This window comes from Chaetura pelagica, unplaced genomic scaffold (assembly GCF_000747805.2).
Source record: "Chaetura pelagica isolate M959 unplaced genomic scaffold, ChaPel_1.0 scaffold153, whole genome shotgun sequence".
Taxonomy (NCBI): Eukaryota; Metazoa; Chordata; class Aves; order Apodiformes; family Apodidae; genus Chaetura; species Chaetura pelagica.
The window spans coordinates 3,171,950-3,191,162 of NW_009952707.1; the positions used below are offsets into that span (position 1 = coordinate 3,171,950).

At 39.7% G+C, this 19,213-nt stretch overlaps 1 protein-coding gene across 1 annotated transcript; it reads left to right on the plus strand.

The window, feature by feature from the left end:
* Positions 1–1,266: 1,266 nt before the first annotated feature.
* On the plus strand, positions 1,267–11,379 carry RIC3 (RIC3 acetylcholine receptor chaperone). The gene is made up of 5 exons (XM_009994257.1): positions 1,267–1,482; positions 2,908–2,986; positions 5,119–5,212; positions 9,642–9,787; positions 10,892–11,379. Exons 1-5 carry the CDS (start codon positions 1,285–1,287, stop codon positions 11,377–11,379), a joined length of 1,005 nt encoding a protein of 334 aa, XP_009992559.1. The 5' UTR covers positions 1,267–1,284.
* The last annotated feature ends 7,834 nt before the right edge of the window (positions 11,380–19,213 follow it).

Genomic DNA, 19,213 nt, shown 5'->3' on the forward strand with positions numbered 1-19,213 from the left:
TAGCTGGGAACTTACAGAAGTATAGTTATTTTCAGTGCTATTTCAAACCTGGTTTTCAGTTTCTTTATGGAAGTGCATGCAGCCTGTCCCAGTGCAAGTGCCCAGTGCCCAGCCTGTATGGATTTTCTGCCACATATAGCAGGGAAGGGAATTTTTGCAGCCAGGGCCAGGGGATGGGCTGTAGCTCATCCTGGTAGTTCCCATCACTGGTGCTTCCATCCAACGCCTCCCAACACCAGGATCGATGGCTGAGTAGCCCAGTAATTCAGTTCAGTTCCAAACAGTGGAAAGGAGTGCAGGGGCAAGTCCAGGCTGGATATAGAGATAGAAAGCAGGATGTTGAGTACCTGCAGGAGTAGAATAGTGAATTTCATAGCAAAGTTGTTGAATTTATGACAGAAAAAATAAAAATAAAAAATCCATGAGCTTACATTTCTTGAGGTTTCAGTGCTCTTCAGTTGAACAAAATAATCCACAGCACCATTTCAAGCTCTCTGCAGTCATCCTAGCATCTGTGCATCCATTTCACCTCACTTCTATTTCTCGTTTTAAATTCTCTCTGCCTCTCTTAAGGCTAGAAATAATTTTTTTCCCTCTAAAATGCTGAAGATCATGTGTTTCAAGCTATATTCAATCTCCTCTCTTATATTGCTTTACCCAACACATTTTTAAGGATAACATTTTCAGGTACCACCACTTTATCTTTCATTATGCATTTAGGAAAATCAGTTTAAATATTACTTCTTATGGCAATAACCAAAAATCAACTCTGGGCAAACAGTGCAGTCATGTACCAGAGTGCTAGATGAGGAGCAGGTTTTGCTTTAACACACCTCTACATAATATTGAAAGATCAGGCTCACAGCAGAAAACCAATACTTGTTGGGGCTTTTTGAGCAGAGAACAAGAAGTAAGAGTTTGGGTTTTCATCCTGCTAAGGATGCTGATTCATAGGGGTTTTCTCAAGTATATAGCTATCAAAATCCATGTCATGTTAATTGTTCTGTCAATTTTTTCTCCTTTTAAAATCAAGAGAATAATTGTGCACACCTAACTCCTAGTACTGCATATAGTAAGGGACGGAGAATTGCATTTACAGACTTAGTATTTACAGTCCAACAGGTTACCCTTTTTGTCAGTGGTGGTGCATTTAAAAGTGGAGAAAATAGGTCAGCTGCACTGGCTGAAGTTTTAGGTTGCATGTAAAAAGGTGAAAATTAATAGAAGGAAAATAATAATTGTGTGGGGTTTTTTGCAGGGAAGCTTGGTCGCTTTCCACTGAGGATGCATTACCAGGCCACTCCTGACAGCCGAGCTGCGCCTCATTTTCCAAGGTCTCACCTTGCTGAAGCAGTTGCCAAAGCCAAGGCAGGTGGAGGTGGTGGTGGAAGCACTGGTGGAACTGGAAGAGGTCTTGTGGGGCAGATTATCCCAATATATGGATTTGGCATCTTCTTATATATCCTGTACATTTTATTTAAGGTAAGACCAACATAAATTATAAAGTCAGGAAAGTAACAATTAAAAAAAACCCCTCAAACCAGAAATGATAGTCCCATTTCTGTATCTGGTTCTTCCACTTCAGACTTGCTCAAAAAAAGTGCTTATGCTGGTCTGGTGGTTGAAAGACTGGTGTATCTTTCAACAGAAATCAAAGATTGGTGTGGTTTTTGCTATTGCAAAAACTGCAGCTATGAATGCAGGGATGGTTTGCTCTGATCCTGAATTTGCCTCTGAGGTCTTACAGTTTTTTACAGTATTTTCCCCCAGGATATGTGTATAAAAATGCAAGATTAATTTATAACATCCAGATAGTATTATAGGATATTTTTCTATTATGTGTGAATACATATTGTATATGTCATGTTTTAAGTTTTTTACAGTATTTTCCCCCAGGATAATGTGTATGTGTATAAAAATGCAAGATTAAATTATAACATCCAGATAGTATTATAGGATTTTTTTCTATTCTGTGTGAATACATATTGTATATGTCATGTTTTGTGTTATGCATTTAAAGTGGGAGAAAAGGAGAATAATTCTTGCATACCTTCTGGAACTAAAGCACCACGTTGTTGGAGATGGGAGTTTGTAAGGTTTGTAATTGACCATGCTGGAACTACCCCAGCTGAGTAACTGGTTGAAAGCTAGTTTAAAAAAGCACAGCCCAAATTCTCTTGAAGTATTTCACACTTGATTTGAATTTCTCATAGCTTTTTGTTACACAGATGTGACTTGCATGTAGGTGATGATAGTGAGCTGTGTGGGAGGAGGGAGAAGTGAACTTGTGGAAATGTTTTTTCCTTTGAGTGGAGGCTGAATCCAGACTGAGCAGTGTCCAAACACTTGAGCCTGCTCTGGATAGACAGAGCCAAGAATGAGGTGAATAGGGTGAACTGATCAAACACAGAGAAGATGAAAGAGGTAGCCTGCAGCTTCTGTATAGAGCCAGCCAGTATCCTTGTGACAGGTACAAAGTTGGTGATAAATAATGGCAGAAAGTGTTGCAAGAGGAACAAGTGGGTCACATATAAATCCTTCAGAACCTGGCCTTTATTTCACAGTAATTGCCCAATGCACCTGAGTTTTTTCCCTGCTAGGTGCAGCATAATTATATGATCATGCTGGAACAGATAAACATTCTAAAATTAAAAAGTCATTTTTGATGAGTTATGCTTTCACTATGCTTAAAAATATAATTTGTTTCAAGTGTCTTTCAGGAGTTTTCAGCTGGCAAGATCTTCCAGGCATTTTTTGTGGTTGTCTGGCTTTGCTGCTGGGCAGGCTTTTGTGTGGTTACTTTCTGGCATATTTTAGTTTTCTGTCTCTTTTTTCATTTGCCTTTGGGACTTTTATATTATTATTGCTGTAACTCATAGAAGGGTCATCTGTTTTTTTACTCATCAGCTGGCATCTAAGGGAAAAACTCCTGCTGGAGAGCGGAAAAGCCCTGCTGCTGCACCTGGAAACATGAAGAGGAAAATCAGTGAGTATGACTTTGGAGCTGTAGCTGTGTAGCTGTTGACTCTGTAGAGGTATGGTCCATCTAAGTTCTTCAAGTTCTGGGCACACTGCAAAGCTGAATTTCCCTGCCCATAAAGAACAAGCCAGAAGCTTCTGTGTTGGAATGAGCAAGAGTTAAAGTGAATTACTGCACTGTCACTTTCTAATCTCATTCAGCTAATGAGACTCTGCAATAGCAGCCGGATCCCAAGCCCCTCTGGAAGCAATGGCTTTTGATGAGGTTCACTGAGTTAACTGTATGGATTTGCTGAAAAGCTATGTAGCTGATGATTAAAAATGGATAATAGGATGTTCATCTATAATTATTTTATAATCCCTAATATTCTAGTAATAGTATATATAGATATTATTAAAAGCTAGCTTCATTTTTTTTTAAATTTGTTAATTCTTAGCCATCACTAAGCACTTCCCTACTTTTTCCTCTCCCTTTTTGCAGTGCTCAAAGTTTTGATGAGTGCAATAAAGAAAGCAAAGAGTATTCTGAAATGTTATGGTGATTTTACTTACACATCAGTGGGATAGATGCCAGTATTTGTAGACATTTATTAGATAAATAATAAGCTTACTATTGAAGATTCAGTGAGTGGTTACCGTAACAGTATTTAAATATGCTGTGTTTAGCTGGCTAACTTGTAATAGGAAAAGTACTTAGGGCTTTATAGAAAGTGCTAGCAGTAAGGTAATTCTCTTAACACAGCTGTAATTATCTTGACATTAATGCATATTTTAGGAACACTAATGTACTCAGTGCTATAGATTGTATTTTCAGTGCCTTTGTACTGCATTGTGCCTGGCAATTTTGTGCAATTTATTAGCAACAGTAATTGTATATTCTTCTCTAATGCTTGGTAAGATAAACTAACTTTACAGTAAGTTAAATGTTTACCATCATTACAGCCCAAAGAACTAGTGATGAAAATTATTCTGCCTTTTTCTAGAGCTCTTAATTTGTATTCCTAAAGTGTTCATGGCAAGCTGTAGCAGAGCAAGGGACAAGTCACTGAACTAAGAGCCTGAAAACTGAGCCACTACTTACATAGTGATTTAGAGGGAGTAGCTTCCTTTCTCTTTGCCAGTTTCCCTTTTCCTATTTTTAGTCTCAGGCATACAAAATAATGACATTGGTGATACATTAAGTAAGACATTTTCTGTAGAATAGAGATCTTTCCAAAAGCAGGATGTTTATGGATTACTCTCCTTTCCTACTATGTTGAATTTCCATTGTGCCTTTGTGCTGCTTAAACGGGTGTTCCTGGAGCAGCAGTTAACTAACCCAGGCTGCTTTCCTTTTGTTGTGCAGTGGGGAACAGGGAACTCTCAGCTATAGGACTTTGAGCTACAAAAGCCAAAGAAGGAGCTTAAGCATTTTTGCTGATGTCCATGATGTTGCATCTATAATGTAACCCTTTCAGCAAAATTGAAGCCAGTATGGGTGTTCCTGAATGTATATGTGTGTCTACTATTGTACTATGAACTTTTTTTTTTTTTTAAAGTGCAGCTGTGGGAATACAGTGTTTTGCTCCCCAGGCAGACACCATGTGGCTGTTTTGCAGCCCAATGAGCCTGGCAGACCATTAGTGCTCACTGCTTGTCCTGGCACACCTGTGCAGAGTTTGATGCCCTCAAGCCCACGAACTTTATTGTCTTTGATAAAGATGTGGTTTCTCAAACCTTAAACTCATTAGAACATACTCATGTAACCTTTTGTCTCTGTTCATAAGGACTCAACAGGGGAATTCCACGAGAACTGTCAATTCTGCAGTAGACAGCAAACTATGTAGGTTTCCTTAGGTATTTCCTTAGATATTTTCTTTTCCCTCACTTAAAGCTCCAGGGCATGTATAGTGGCTCACTTTGCTTATTGGGAAGTAATGTGGGAGCTATTGAAATGTTTTCTGTGTGTCCTGATGCCATTGGCACAATAGTCTTCATGTTCATAGACCAGGAAAAGGAGGTAGAGCTCTTTTAGCTGCATGTTTTAGTTTTCTCACAGACAGTTTGGTTCAGTACCACATATGTTACCTGTGATAATGGGACAGGGATATGTTTTCAAAACTCCTACTGACATATCTTGGGATTTTGTTTGTTTTACAGCTGACTATGAGCTCACCCAACTCCAGGAAAAACTGAGAGAGACAGAAGAAGCTATGGAAAAATTAATCAACAGAGTAGGACCTAACTGTGACAGGTGCGTTTCCAATTGCAGAATTTTAAGGAGGGATTTTTCTCTGATTAGAAATTAAACTTTCTAACATTGGCTATATTAAAATAGCATTTTTATTACTGCTTCAAATTGTAGAAATTTTGTTTTAAATATGACACTTTTTGTTCTGCATTTTTTTCCAGCATCTGTGTTTAAAATAAATAATTTTTTCCAAATTCACTTTCCTTAAACAGAAAAGCAATTATCTCTGCCCTCCCCCTTTGTATAATGTATTATTTGGAAGATAATGACAGGTATGTATAAACAGAAAATGAAGTGTCTGAGTTTAAAGTATGTAAAACACACTGAATAATGTGACCAAAGTGATAACCTTAATGATTCCTAAGAGACCCATTTGTTTTATGTTATTTTTAGTGCTGTGGATTATTTTGTCATAATTTATGTAAATGCCTGTTGGAATATCCATAAAATATTTATTTTAGGGCAGAATTCTTTAATAATCTGATTACATAACTTAGCTCTGCCCTGTAACCAGTACATCCATGCCTTTGTTTCTAAATATAGAAGAAAAAAAATGAGTTGTAAAATCAGGATTTAAAAATTTATATATATATTTTTTTAATAAGGAGTGTAACAACACATCAACAGGATAATGCATAATTGCAGTGTTTGAAACTATAAATACCATGAATGACGTAGGTGACGTTTGCAAGCAAAAAAGGTAGCTGTTCAGGTTGTACTGCACATTAACTTTGTCTGAATAAGTCAATGTTTGTTTTAACCCATTCTGTAGGAACTATTCTATGCTAAACTTGTATCTTCATTTATACTTCAAGCCACATTCTCTTGGAGCATGTAGATTTGCTCCCTTTGCACCATGTGCCTGGTGCAGCTGCACTCATCTCAGCAAAGGGAGGTGCCAGACTTGCCCATTTTAGCCTGAGTTCCAGGGAGAACCCCTAAGAGATGTGAAGGGGAGACAATAATGTAGGTCAAGTTCAGCAAGAGATTATTCCTTATGGCTGTGAACCATTAGGAATAGAGCATGACAAATCTGAGTGCACAGCCTGTGACAAGAGCAGTAGGAATTTCACAGACTGTGTGCTCAGAATGATGCTTAGAGCAGATGCTCTTGTATATCATGTTATTGAGCTTTAATAAAAAGAAAGTGGGAGGACATAATTCCATGCACTGTCTGTTAAACAGAACTCTAGGAAAGGAAATGGGAAAACACTAATGTCAATTGCTTCTCCATTCCTGAAAGTCAGGATGATGTTTATTTTTCACTCTTTCATTAGGATCCCTCAAAAAAGGGAACAGGAAGGGGCTCTGTCATGTCAGTCAGCTCATCCTCCAAGGTATGCAAACCAGCAAATAGCCTGATCTTCCAACAGGCTGTTAGTGAAACAGAAGGATACTGTTTTGACTATTACTCATCTCTGCTTTGGAGAGCTAATGCAATGCTCTACGAGGATCTTTAAGCTGCCAGAAATAGGCTTATGAGCTGCCCAGATATTGTGCTGCCTCTCAGGATAGATTTTTTTTATTTTTTTTTAACTGAGAAAATGGGTTTAGGGTCTGATCCAATATTTGTTTTGCTCTATGTTACTGGCTCAGAGCCTTTATTTAACAGAACTTCCCTTCTTTGTTCAACAAAACTATTTATATCGATGGATCTAAAGACCTTAGGGGAAATCAGAATCATAATCTAATAAAGAATTCTGTATGTAGCCTCTTTAAAGATGGGGGGGAAAGCACTTCTAGATGGAGTAAATGGCTGTTTTTCAAATACCCACAGACTCTGAAGCTGTCTTAATCTACACTGTGGTAAGTTCAGTAATACTGGATGAATGTCTTAAAATAAAATGTATGGTTATAAAGTGTAATCAGAGCAGAGAGTACAGTGCTAGGCTTATTCAATCTGAATGTTGATAGATTTAAATAAAAAGGAAGAAGGAAGAGGGCAAAAATTACTTGAGCTCTATTTATTAATATGCAGTTAAACAGAAATCCTTACAACAGAAAAGTCAGATAAAGAAGTAACTGATACAAAATTTAAACTAATGCTGAAAGACCCCAAGTGAGACCATGACCTATTATGCTAGATATGTCAAAGAGACCCCCAGCCTGCCAGGTGAAGTCTTAGTAATCAAACCTTCTCAATGGGAGCATTGTATAATACTCTCTTATTAAAAAATAAATCTGTTTCTGGTAATTAGGTAAGAGGTGGAAATAATGCAGCTCCATTACCTGTTTTAAAGGTCAGGAAGTCAACTGGAAAAACTTACCTTTTTACCACAAACAAAGCAAATTTGATATGGAAGAGGAAGAGAGAGTTGTACTTTTTTGGGGGCTATATATGGATTGTAATAGTGATTATTTTAAGAACATAAAGCAAAAAATTAGCAGCTGACATGTCTGAGATACCATATTAGATTATGGATTTTTCACTGCAGCTCTTTAGGACATGTTCTGGCCAGTGTAAAAATAAGAAACCTTTACATGTTACTGAGTACTTTGGGACTCTACAAAGCATAAGCATTTCCAGTATGAAAAGCAATAGCTGTATTGGAGCTACAAACACAGAGAGCACAAATAATGACCTTTTCTTGCACTCTAAAACTTTTGCATCTCTTGTCCTTTTAATAAGTGCATTATACCCTGGTAAATCTCCTGTGGGCAGAAGTCTTATACATACATTTTCAACCTTCTACAACAGGTCTTCCTAGAGGCCTTAAATGAAGTAGAAATAGTGCACAGACTTTGGTTTCTATCTCTCTCTGGAGCAATTGGTCTTTTAAGCAAGGTACCTGGAGGAGTAATACTCTGAAATACTCAGAGACCTTGTGTCGAAATAGGACAGTAGTGCTTTCTCATGCAAGTACCTAGCATATGAGTGGTTTTCCTCTATGAAATGCCACAGTGATACAGGTGCATGAATTCATCCTGTTATCTGAGCTAGCCTGTCTCCCTAGTGTGTTAAATATACAAGCCTCTCTGTCTCTAACCAGGTGACAGATATTAAAATTACATACACTTTAGTCTATCAAAGGATGATTAGTCTGGCAGTCCTATTACAGTTTCTGTCAAAGACTGATAGGTGATGAAACCATGCCTTTTTTTATGTCTATGAATTTCCATCTTAAACTCTACATCTGCATAACCCTGGCTTTGGGTTATGCTCTCACAGCTTTGCTTGTTCCATGGAACAACCTGCCACTGCAACGTGAGGGGACTCTGCAACCTCTGGGCAGCACGGGGACCGTACCGGCTTTTCAAACTGCTGTTCAGCTTTGCGGTCTCAGTCAAACAGTGTAATCTGGGTAGCTGCTGATGAAACCAGTACCACCAGTTCAGCATTCTGCACAGGTGGAAGGCCACTGAGTAACTAGGGGGGATACATGCTGCCTAACACACAGTGAGAGTGAAAAGAGTAGGGCCTCAATCCCCTGAGAGGCTTGAACTGGCACTTACACAGAGATCAAACACTTGCTCAAGAGCAACTTGAAACTCAAGATGAAACAAGCACAACAGTCAGAACTCTTTTCACCCCCAAGTGCAGGCAGTGTCTTCCTTATTCTGACCTACTGAACTACTTAGCAGAGCTCCGATCGCCACCCTCCAAATGTTTCTTTTTTGTCCATAATATTTTTAGGAGACTATTTTTTTTCTCAGAGAAAATAACATGAAATGACTTCATGATCTGATCTGTTGGAAGCATTTTGTTACAACAGTAAGTAATTGTGTTACCTGTGCAGTAATTACTAGAATCAGCAGTGTAGAACCAGCCAAAATTATAGTTTACTTTTAATCTGATAAATATCTCATGCCTCTCCTGCTCTCCCTCTGATTCTAAAGACAAGTTAAATGTAATGCCTTCTTTTAATTTTTAAATCTTCCTTCCTGCTTCTCCCCTGCCCCCCACCAGGCAGCATTGCTGACTGTGTATAATAATGTGATGATCTGTCCAACAGACATTTCTTAGTGAGATCTTGCAAATGTATTACTTTTAATGGTCATAATTGGGGACAATTAGAGTCTTGAGCCCCACAAGTTGTTTTAAATGTAGCATGGGTTCTGAATTAAATTTGCTTATAATGCTTCAAACAAGGCATGGCCCTCTAATTCTCACGTAACACTCTTTTAAAGGTTAGGAAATTCTGTAGTGTCTTTTCTATTTTAACTCTTGCTTGTGTGTTACTTTCATCTTGCTCTGACATTGGCTGTGCCTCCTTCCTTCACTTGTTTTAAGTTTGCAGGCCTTTTGGATAAATGGATAAACCTTTATACTGAGCTGAAGTGCAGACCACAAGCAGATGTTGAACAGTGATCATACTGCGGCCAGATTTCTTGATACTGTGTTGCTGGGGTGGACCAAACAGTTGGGTTCAAACTCTGTTAACAGTTTGTAATAATAGTGGACTGAATTCTCGTGTCTAATATTTTCTAGCAGGACTCAAAATGTTACAACAGACCAGGAAAAAAGGTTACTTCAGCAACTCCGAGAAATTACTAGAGTTATGAAAGAAGGAAAATTCATAGATGGCACCTCTCCTGAAAAAGAAGCAGAAGAAGCTCCTTACATGGAGGATTGGGAAGGTAAGAGCCTTTCTTACCATTACCCGATGAGAAAAATTGAATAAGGATTAGTTATAGTCCCAGATACTTAAAAATTTTTTTGTTAACTTTAACCATCCTTTTCAGAGGTCAGTGTTCAAAACTTTGCAAGAGGTCATTTGTTTTCCCAACCATAATAGAAATAATATAGATTTTTGAGGCATCCAGCATTTCCTTTAGTGTAAACAGTACAATATCTGCTGCCAAAAGTGGCATATGAATTTTCACATATCCTCCATCTGCTGCTGGGTCTTGGCTGCTGGAGGTTTATATCTTTCCCTTTCTTTCCTGGGCTAGGTTTCATACAAAATAATAAAACTCTTGGAAATCAGAATGAATGTTTTGCATTACTCACAGTTTTTACTTTTAATTAGTCATTCTTTGTTTGCTCTAATGTTGTATATAAGTCATTTCCAGGAAGGATGTCTTTAAAAATGTCTCTATTTTAATGTTCTTTCCATTCCTTGGTGTTTACTAGTTACATAAATGTGTTTTCAAGATATCCTAGTTGAGCTGCTCACTATCATAATTTTAAATGCAGACTTAATTCCTTGCTCTTTAAGAAGCTTTCAAAAATGATCCAAAACATAAAGCATGAACAGTGGCCTCAAGCTGTTTTCTAACATTAGTGATGCATTTTCTAAAATGAAATGCAAAAAGTCATTGACATATCTTGTTTTTTTCAACTTTATAAATAATGCTGTTTATAGCAGAAGTCTTCAAAACATGAATCAATCTGTAGAGAGAAACAAAAAAATGGGTCTATTTAAAGACCTCAGACACTCAATTTTCACCTCTTAGCTTCCATAACTTTCAGCAAAGCTCAGATACTGATTCCTGAAAGAAATGGTTGATATCCTAGCTCTGTAAAAATAAGTGGACTTTTCTCATAATCTCCCAGGAAGTCCTGTTTTGCACATTCTTGCCATAGATTTAATACTGTCATGTTTACATGGCACTAAATAGGTGACACTTACACGGGCAGTGCTAAAATCAACTGTTCTATGAAACTTGTGCATCCATCACTAAAATCTGCATTACTTTTTTAATGTAACATTTCAATCTGCATATTACTTTATTCTTAAGGTTATCCAGAAGAGACCTATCCTGTCTATGATCATTCTGATTGCTTCAAGCGCAAACAGGACACAATCCTCGTAGATTACCCTGACCTGAGCCAGCCCTCTGCAGAAGAACTGGCAGAAAGAATGGAGGGCATGGAAGATGAGGAGCACCTGTGCAAGGAAACCCTGCTAGCTGATCTCACTATGGAAAGGGGAGATGATCTAATGCAGAAAACTGATGAGATAACTGGTATCTGTGAAGAGGAGAGGGACCTTCATCCCAGCCAACACCTTGAGGAGTGCTGCTGTTGTTATGAGGATGATGATCCTGCTGTCATAGCGGAGAATGCTGGGTTCTGCTCTGACAGCTGCAGTGAAGCAGAAGAGTCAACCCAAGAGGACCTGTCTGTGGAGTCAGAAAATGAAAATCCAGCACTGAAAAAGCAAAGAGCCGGTGATTCAGATGAAACAGGCACTCTGAGAAAGCGCAACACAAAAGGACTGGAGTAATAGAGACAAACGTGGATGTTACCTAGATGGTGGATGTGGAGGTCATAAACTGTCATTTATGTGGGTTTTGTTCCCAATGTTCATCAACTTGTACCAGTTTCATCCCTGTGGTAACAACCAGTCACATCATCTACCTGAACTGGAGGTGAATGTCCTCTTTCATGCAGTCTGGTCATACCTTACATTGCCAACAGTGCTTTGTCCTTGCTTTTTGGACTGGTGTCTTGGAGCAGATTATGCAGTTCAGGTATTTGGGATTCTTTCTCATTCTGAAGAAACAGTTCTTGGTTTTGCCCTTTGTCATCCCAGAGTTAACCAAATGTCTCTTCTGACTTTCTCAACAATGTGTTTGTGTGCTACAAGTTATGAGAGTTATTCAAATCCATATATATTTATGAGATTACCAGGAAGCTGGAGGAGAAAGTCAGCCCTCTTTCCCTTACCTGAATGGTAACTGGAGAGCAGAACAGATCATAGTCACACATGTGACTCTTTTTCACTTGTGTCATTGCTGCTGTAAGCCTGAGAAACTGTTGTCACTACATTCCACAAAATGCATAAGCTACCCCAACCCATAGCCCATTTCCCAACTTTTTCCACGCTGTGGGACCAGTCATCTAATCTGTGTTCCAGGAAGAGTGTGAGAAAGACTGAAGAGTTAGAAGTCGTTCTTTGCCTTTGCCATTGGCTGAGGTGAAATGTCCTGGTGAAAGTCCCAAGTGCGTGCAGGAGTTGGACCATACTTAGTGTTAGAGAACACTAAAAATATCCCTGGGGATTAAAACAAACAAAAAAATATCATTGAGAAGGTTTGTCCTTCAAAGCAGAGAAAAGAGTGAGAGTGAACCTCAGAAGGAAAAGAAACCTGCCACCCCCAGGACCTCCCTTGGTGTCTTCCAACAGACACCGTGGGTGGGCCCAGCACAGCAGCCCAAAGGACACCAGTCCTTCTCCCCTGTCCTTTGAGGCTCTGTGCAGAGGAGGTGGCACCTACCCATGCTCCAGGGGCAGGACCAGGGAACACGGAAGAAGAGTCCACACAGTCTTTTCCAATCAACAGTTCTTCTAGGAGAGCTGGGAGACGTCCTGCAGGCTGGCTGCCCCTCCCTCTCCCACTGCCTGGATGTCTGGGTGCTTTGCCTCCTCTCAGCCACTGTTGGGCATGGGCAGGAAAGGAGTGCCCAGTGTCACAGGAGCACCTGGCCCACCTGCCACACCTGCTGTGAGCTGGGAAGCCCAGCCTGGCTGCCCTGCAGACTCATCTGTTCCATCTCCTGGCATCAGCAGTTGCTGTGTTGATTGCCACAGATGGTGTGGGCCCATTTTTTCCATCTCCCATCCCTCTCCCCTATTTAAAAAAAAACCCCACACATCAATAAACCAAGGAGATAACAAGAATTCTTTCCTTCTCTCTTTTTTTGGTACTTTGGTGGCTGCATCTGGACTCCTGTGTCCCCTCCTGGTCTTCTTATTCCAGGAAAGACACAGATGTGGAGGGGGGGCGTTGGGCCTAGCCTGGGATCTTTGAGATGGTGGGGACTGGCCCACACAGCATACAAAGGCAGGCTGAGGGAACTGCCTCTGGTCATGAGGGTGTTGAGACACTGGCACAGGGAAGTTGTGGATGTCTCATCCCTGGAAGTGTTGAAGGTCAGACTGGCTGGGGCTTTGAGCAACCTGGTCTAGTGAAAGATACCTGTCAACCTCACCTCTCTGCCTAGGAAGGTCATGGAACAGATCCTCCTAGAAGCTAGGAGTGAACCTGGTATATCAATATCTGGCTCCAGGACTGTTTTGTTAGGAGTGTGTTTCTTTTTGAATAATTTTGTAAGGCACCATTTATTTTGGTTTTGTTTCAAGACATCCTGGACTCTTTCTCTTTTAAACACTTCAGTAGTTTGCGCTCTCTATGAGCAGGGCTAGTGTTTTCTTCACTGGGAATCCCCATTGTGCCTCTACAACACCTGGGAGTGAACAGGCAGTGTTCCTGCCTGCAGCATTTTATGGAGAGAAGGTGTTAGCACCAAAGCCAGCTGTTAAAGGGCTGCGTTCATTCTGCTGCAGGAACACCCCCTGTCCACACCTCTGGAAGGCCACTATAAGGTTTCCCATGGCCTTCTCTTCTCCAGGCTGAAAAGCCCCAACTCTCTCAGCCTGTCTTCATAAAAGAGGTGCTCTAGCCCCTCTGATGATCTTTGTGGCCCTAATTATATTAATATTATTAGTGTTAAAGGTAAAAAAAACAAAACCAGTTTAAATAGCACTAGAAACTCCTTATGTTAAATAACCTCCATACTCTGTGTAGGTAATTATCAAGGTATTTCTGACCCTGGGTAAGGAAACACATAGTTGTTTCAAACAAATTAAGTTTAATATTTCTGCACAGTGTCTGTACTGACAAACACCAGAAGCTCTATGACAAACGCAAGGTAAATATGTGAAAATACAAAAAATTTGTCGTTGCACATACTGGTAAATAAATACATATATTCCAGAATACCAAAGTTTCTTTAAAAAAATTACTTTGTAAAAGCACATTCTTGCAATTTTATCTAAAACTCCATTTAGGTCTGAAGAAAAATGAGATGCCTGACTAATTTAAACAGATCAAGAAAGCACAGTCTTGTCTGCAAACAAATGTAACACTTTACAGGCATTATGAAAAACCATGACAGGTTAAATATTAGTTCCCAAGATAGAGACATTTTTTTGTCAGTTTTGATATTTTCTGCTCTTTAAACCTCACATAATGTAAAGGAAACCTAGACCATAACATACTCAAATGCTACTGTGTATCATTGGTTTATTTAAGAAAGGAAGAGATTAATTAGATGCTTACTGTGGGAATAATTAAAAAAAAACCAAAACAACAAGCCCTGAACTAAACTCCTTTTTCATTTTATGGGGACAGAAACATTGATGTAGCACCTACATTTTCTACTTCTCAGTCTTTAAGTAAACAATTATTTTTCTTTACAGGCAGATATAGTCCAAACACATTCTAAAATGGGTATTTCTACAGCTGCTCCCAAGCGCTGGATCTTTCAGACTGTCATTAGTTGGATGAAGACAGTCAGGAAGTGCAGAAACAGTTCAGTATCTTGTAGAAACGAAATTTACTTTCTGAGATACTTCAAATTACTAAACATCCTCTGCAGATATTGTTTTCCCTTGTTCCCCTACTGTTAAGTATAACAAGTGTTCAAAAAGGAGAAACAAAGCCCCAGTCTTGTAATCATGGGGTATGGATTGACTCAGTGCATCAATCCCACTGAAAAGTCACCTCAAAGGAAAAGCTGATGGCTATTTGTATTAAATACAGACCCTTACACATCTAACACTGGAAAATGTTGGAAAAGTCATAAAATAAATCTACTCTAAAAACTGAGAATCCTGCCACAGAAGGCATGTATGTCTGCCCCCCTTTATACTTTGTATATAACTGCCAGATGACCTTATTTTCCTGTCATGGAGTACAAGATTTTTTTTTTTATTTGAAATAAACTTTAATTTCAATCACAATAAAATAATTTTACACTTTTAAGATACTAACAAAATTTTAAAAGCTCCCATATTTGTCTTTTTTCATACCTGCTTTACAGTAACCCACTGTAAGAGGTTTGTTTCTTAGGGAAAACTCCCTGTGTGATTTGCTAATTCTTGTGCAGGGTCAGTTACCCAGTATTATCCCTTAAAACACAGGCAACTATTTGCAATGGTTTATTTTTCTAAACCTCCTGTTCAGTTGCAGTAATGACATGATGGAATTTGACAGCACATTTAATAGAAAAGGTCAACTTCTTCACCAAGAGACATTTTAGATTCTGCTCTGAGTGTCTACAGGGCTTCGTGGCATGTACCTAAGACCAAAAGTTGGCCTCCTTTCCAAATCCACTTTCTGAAGCATTCATGCCAATACTGCCCAAGTTTTGAGATCCAGATAATAATAATAATAATAAATAATCCCATTTATAGACAAGGACAGACAAGAAGACATGAGGACTCTTGAAGACATTATGGAGACACAGCAGAAGTTAGAAGGAAACTTTCAGTTACACCAGCAGGCTTTGGGTTAGGCCCTAAGAGGAAATAAATGGCTGAAAATGTCACCATGAAGACATCTGTACATAATTCAGGCTGTTTAGGAGAGAAACAAACGGTATGGGCAGTGTTCCTGCCAATAGAACTCAACATAAGCAGTGACCATCAGTCTATCAATGAATACTGGAATCCATTCCTCACTCTAAGCAGTGCCAAGCAGTGTGCCAGCTCCCTGGCAAGAAATCCCTCTGCTGTCATTGCCCAGCACATACAGCTGCCTTGCCTGTGCCCTGGAGTTCCTCCACATCTGTAAATGGAGCTTGGCTGCACTTTTGTTTGCTTCTCTGTGACTGCACTGCTTGGACTCTGTATTCCTTTTTCTGGGCCTAGGGCTCAATAGAGTGCAAGTACAATAAAAAAGTGTTATCTTTTTATATCCAATGCCAACATACAAAAAGTTCAAATAACCTAAAGAGGCACAGGTCTCAGTTTTTTGCCTTCAGAAGCAGCTCTTTCTTCAGTAGTGGGAGAGCTGTATCTTAATGGCTTTGGTTCTGCAGTTCCTTTGCCAACCTTCCATGCATGTCTTTGCAGAAGTGTCCTCTGGCTGGTGACAAGCACAGGGTGGGAAACAACACACGGGGAAAAACATGCACCGTTAGGCAGGGGGGTGACAGAAAGCATGGGACAGTTGCACTGCTCAGTGATAAACCCGTCCATAATAAACCTGTCGTGTGTGGTTTTCTTATATGGTGGCTGCTTGAGTGAATGCTAAAAGGGGCTCTCATCCTCCAGATCCAGGCAGGTATAAATGAAGAAGAAAAAGAGAAAGGAAGATTATTTTCTGAGAAACAAGAATATCTCTGATGGATACTGTAAAATAAACCTAGTTATACTGGTATCATTTACACCATGCCCCTAGCATCATGCTCTGCTATACTAATAAAGCATGCTTTTAGCCCAGCTCCCTGGCATCCACAAAATCCAAGGAAGAAAGCACACTGTTGTAAGGAACCTTAAAATCATCATACAGGTGGCAATAAATCAGAGAGGGCTGAAAACCACTGCAGAAGAAAAAGAGGACTTCAGAAACGTGGCCTCTAGCATGCGGGTGCTGTGCTTTCCAAGTACAATCTGAGGAGCCAACTGCTGGAAATACTGTACTGTAAGTTGTAATTCTCACCCTGAGAAGACAGAAGGGTCAATCCTTTTACATATGTTTTCCAGCATCTTGCTCAGAAACCTGTCCTGCACTTTCAAGTTAACCAACAACCTTGAACTGCACAATGTGATGAACGGAAACTTTCAGTTACACCAGCAGGCTTTGGGTTAGGCCCTAAGAGGAAATAAATGGCTGAAAATGTCACCATGAAGACATCTGTACATAATTCAGGCTGTTTAGGAGAGAAACAAACGGTATGGGCAGTGTTCCTGCCAATAGAACTCAACATAAGCAGTGACCATCAGTCTATCAATGAATACTGGAATCCATTCCTCACTCTAAGCAGTGCCAAGCAGTGTGCCAGCTCCCTGGCAAGAAATCCCTCTGCTGTCATTGCCCAGCACATACAGCTGCCTTGCCTGTGCCCTGGAGTTCCTCCACATCTGTAAATGGAGCTTGGCTGCACTTTTGTTTGCTTCTCTGTGACTGCACTGCTTGGACTCTGTATTCCTTTTTCTGGGCCTAGGGCTCAATAGAGTGCAAGTACAATAAAAAAGTGTTATCTTTTTATATCCAATGCCAACATACAAAAAGTTCAAATAACCTAAAGAGGCACAGGTCTCAGTTTTTTGCCTTCAGAAGCAGCTCTTTCTTCAGTAGTGGGAGAGCTGTATCTTAATGGCTTTGGTTCTGCAGTTCCTTTGCCAACCTTCCATGCATGTCTTTGCAGAAGTGTCCTCTGGCTGGTGACAAGCACAGGGTGGGAAACAACACACGGGGAAAAACATGCACCGTTAGGCAGGGGGGTGACAGAAAGCATGGGACAGTTGCACTGCTCAGTGATAAACCCGTCCATAATAAACCTGTCGTGTGTGGTTTTCTTATATGGTGGCTGCTTGAGTGAATGCTAAAAGGGGCTCTCATCCTCCAGATCCAGGCAGGTATAAATGAAGAAGAAAAAGAGAAAGGAAGATTATTTTCTGAGAAACAAGAATATCTCTGATGGATACTGTAAAATAAACCTAGTTATACTGGTATCATTTACACCATGCCCCTAGCATCATGCTCTGCTATACTAATAAAGCATGCTTTTAGCCCAGCTCCCTGGCATCCACAAAATCCAAGGAAGAAAGCACACTGTTGTAAGGAACCTTAAAATCATCATACAGGTGGCAATAAATCAGAGAGGGCTGAAAACCACTGCAGAAGAAAAAGAGGACTTCAGAAACGTGGCCTCTAGCATGCGGGTGCTGTGCTTTCCAAGTACAATCTGAGGAGCCAACTGCTGGAAATACTGTACTGTAAGTTGTAATTCTCACCCTGAGAAGACAGAAGGGTCAATCCTTTTACATATGTTTTCCAGCATCTTGCTCAGAAACCTGTCCTGCACTTTCAAGTTAACCAACAACCTTGAACTGCACAATGTGATGAACACCCCCACTGAGGATTATGCAACTGGAATTGAAGGCCACCCTACTTCGAAATGAGAACATATACACAGGGATTTAACATACTTTAATTCACAGACATTAGCTTTATAGGTTTCACTGACTTAGCTTTCTGGAGTGTCCCCATATGGAAAAACCTGGACATGTTTGAAACAAGAGAAAGTTACAGATGGAAGAAAAAAATCAGGGAGCTTAAACAAGAAAACTGTATTTGAAGTGATACCAAATAGGAATTAATCCTCATGGTGAGTAATCCAAAAGACAGCATAACCAGAGCTTTTTAAAACAGGGCTTTAAAAAAAACAACAAAAAAACCCAAATCAAACAAAACCCAAAAGACCTTGTCACTGAATTCAGCAAATCTCGAGAATCCACTGAAGAGTCATATTCTACAATCAGCTTGTTAGATGATGTTGTTAGAAATCATGTAAGACTAAACATCACTGCTGTAGCCCTACTTAAAATCAGAAGCTGGAATTAACAGTACACAGCATTTTTATCTTTTCAACCTACATTATAAACCCCTAAATTTCCCAATAAATACAGTTAGGAATGAAACATAGCCCCATGTTTGTTTACTTAGAAAAACTCAGCCTGATTTATTTGCTGAGCAGCTTTTCAGATCCTGACACTTGCACAGCACCTTTGTGTTTGGTCTGGGTTGTCCTCATAAACTGATAGGATTGAAACTTTCAGTGCGATATCAATTGCCTGATGAGAAATCCCTATATTAATGTGATTTGTTTCCCAGTATTTCAAACTGAAGTAAAACAGTTTAGCCTTCACAATGAAGTTCAAAACAGAGACCTGCTACCTACTAGTTGGTCGACCATAGCAACAGCTGGAACACAGTTTGGGGACTAAAAACTTAGTTCTAATGCCAGCTCTAAAAGGAACCCTGTATTTGTTTGTCTGTTTACTTTTATAAACTGCAAATCACAGCTTCACTGCCATGAGAAGGATAATAATACTTACCTGCTGCTCCTGGACTGCAGTAAGGCTTCACTAGCTGATGTGTAACATCTCTGTGGTGTTTTTAGTTTGTAGATGTTTGCTAAGGCTGGTATTTACTAATCAAATCAGAATGGCCCCACCATGGAAGATATTGCAATAAGAATAAAAGTATCAATAAAAACCCCCCCCCCCCCCCCCACAGAAAAAACAGCCATTCTTGTGGGGGGGG

Bases quoted from the DNA above. Each gene is read 5' to 3' on its own strand.
- RIC3 (XM_009994257.1), top strand. From the start codon at position 1,285: ATGCATTACCAGGCCACTCCTGACAGCCGAGCTGCGCCTCATTTTCCA. The intron at 1,483-2,907 runs GTAAGACCAACA...TTTACTCATCAG, and splicing joins TCCTGTACATTTTATTTAAG to CTGGCATCTAAGGGAAAAAC. The intron at 9,788-10,891 runs GTAAGAGCCTTT...TTTATTCTTAAG, and splicing joins TTACATGGAGGATTGGGAAG to GTTATCCAGAAGAGACCTAT.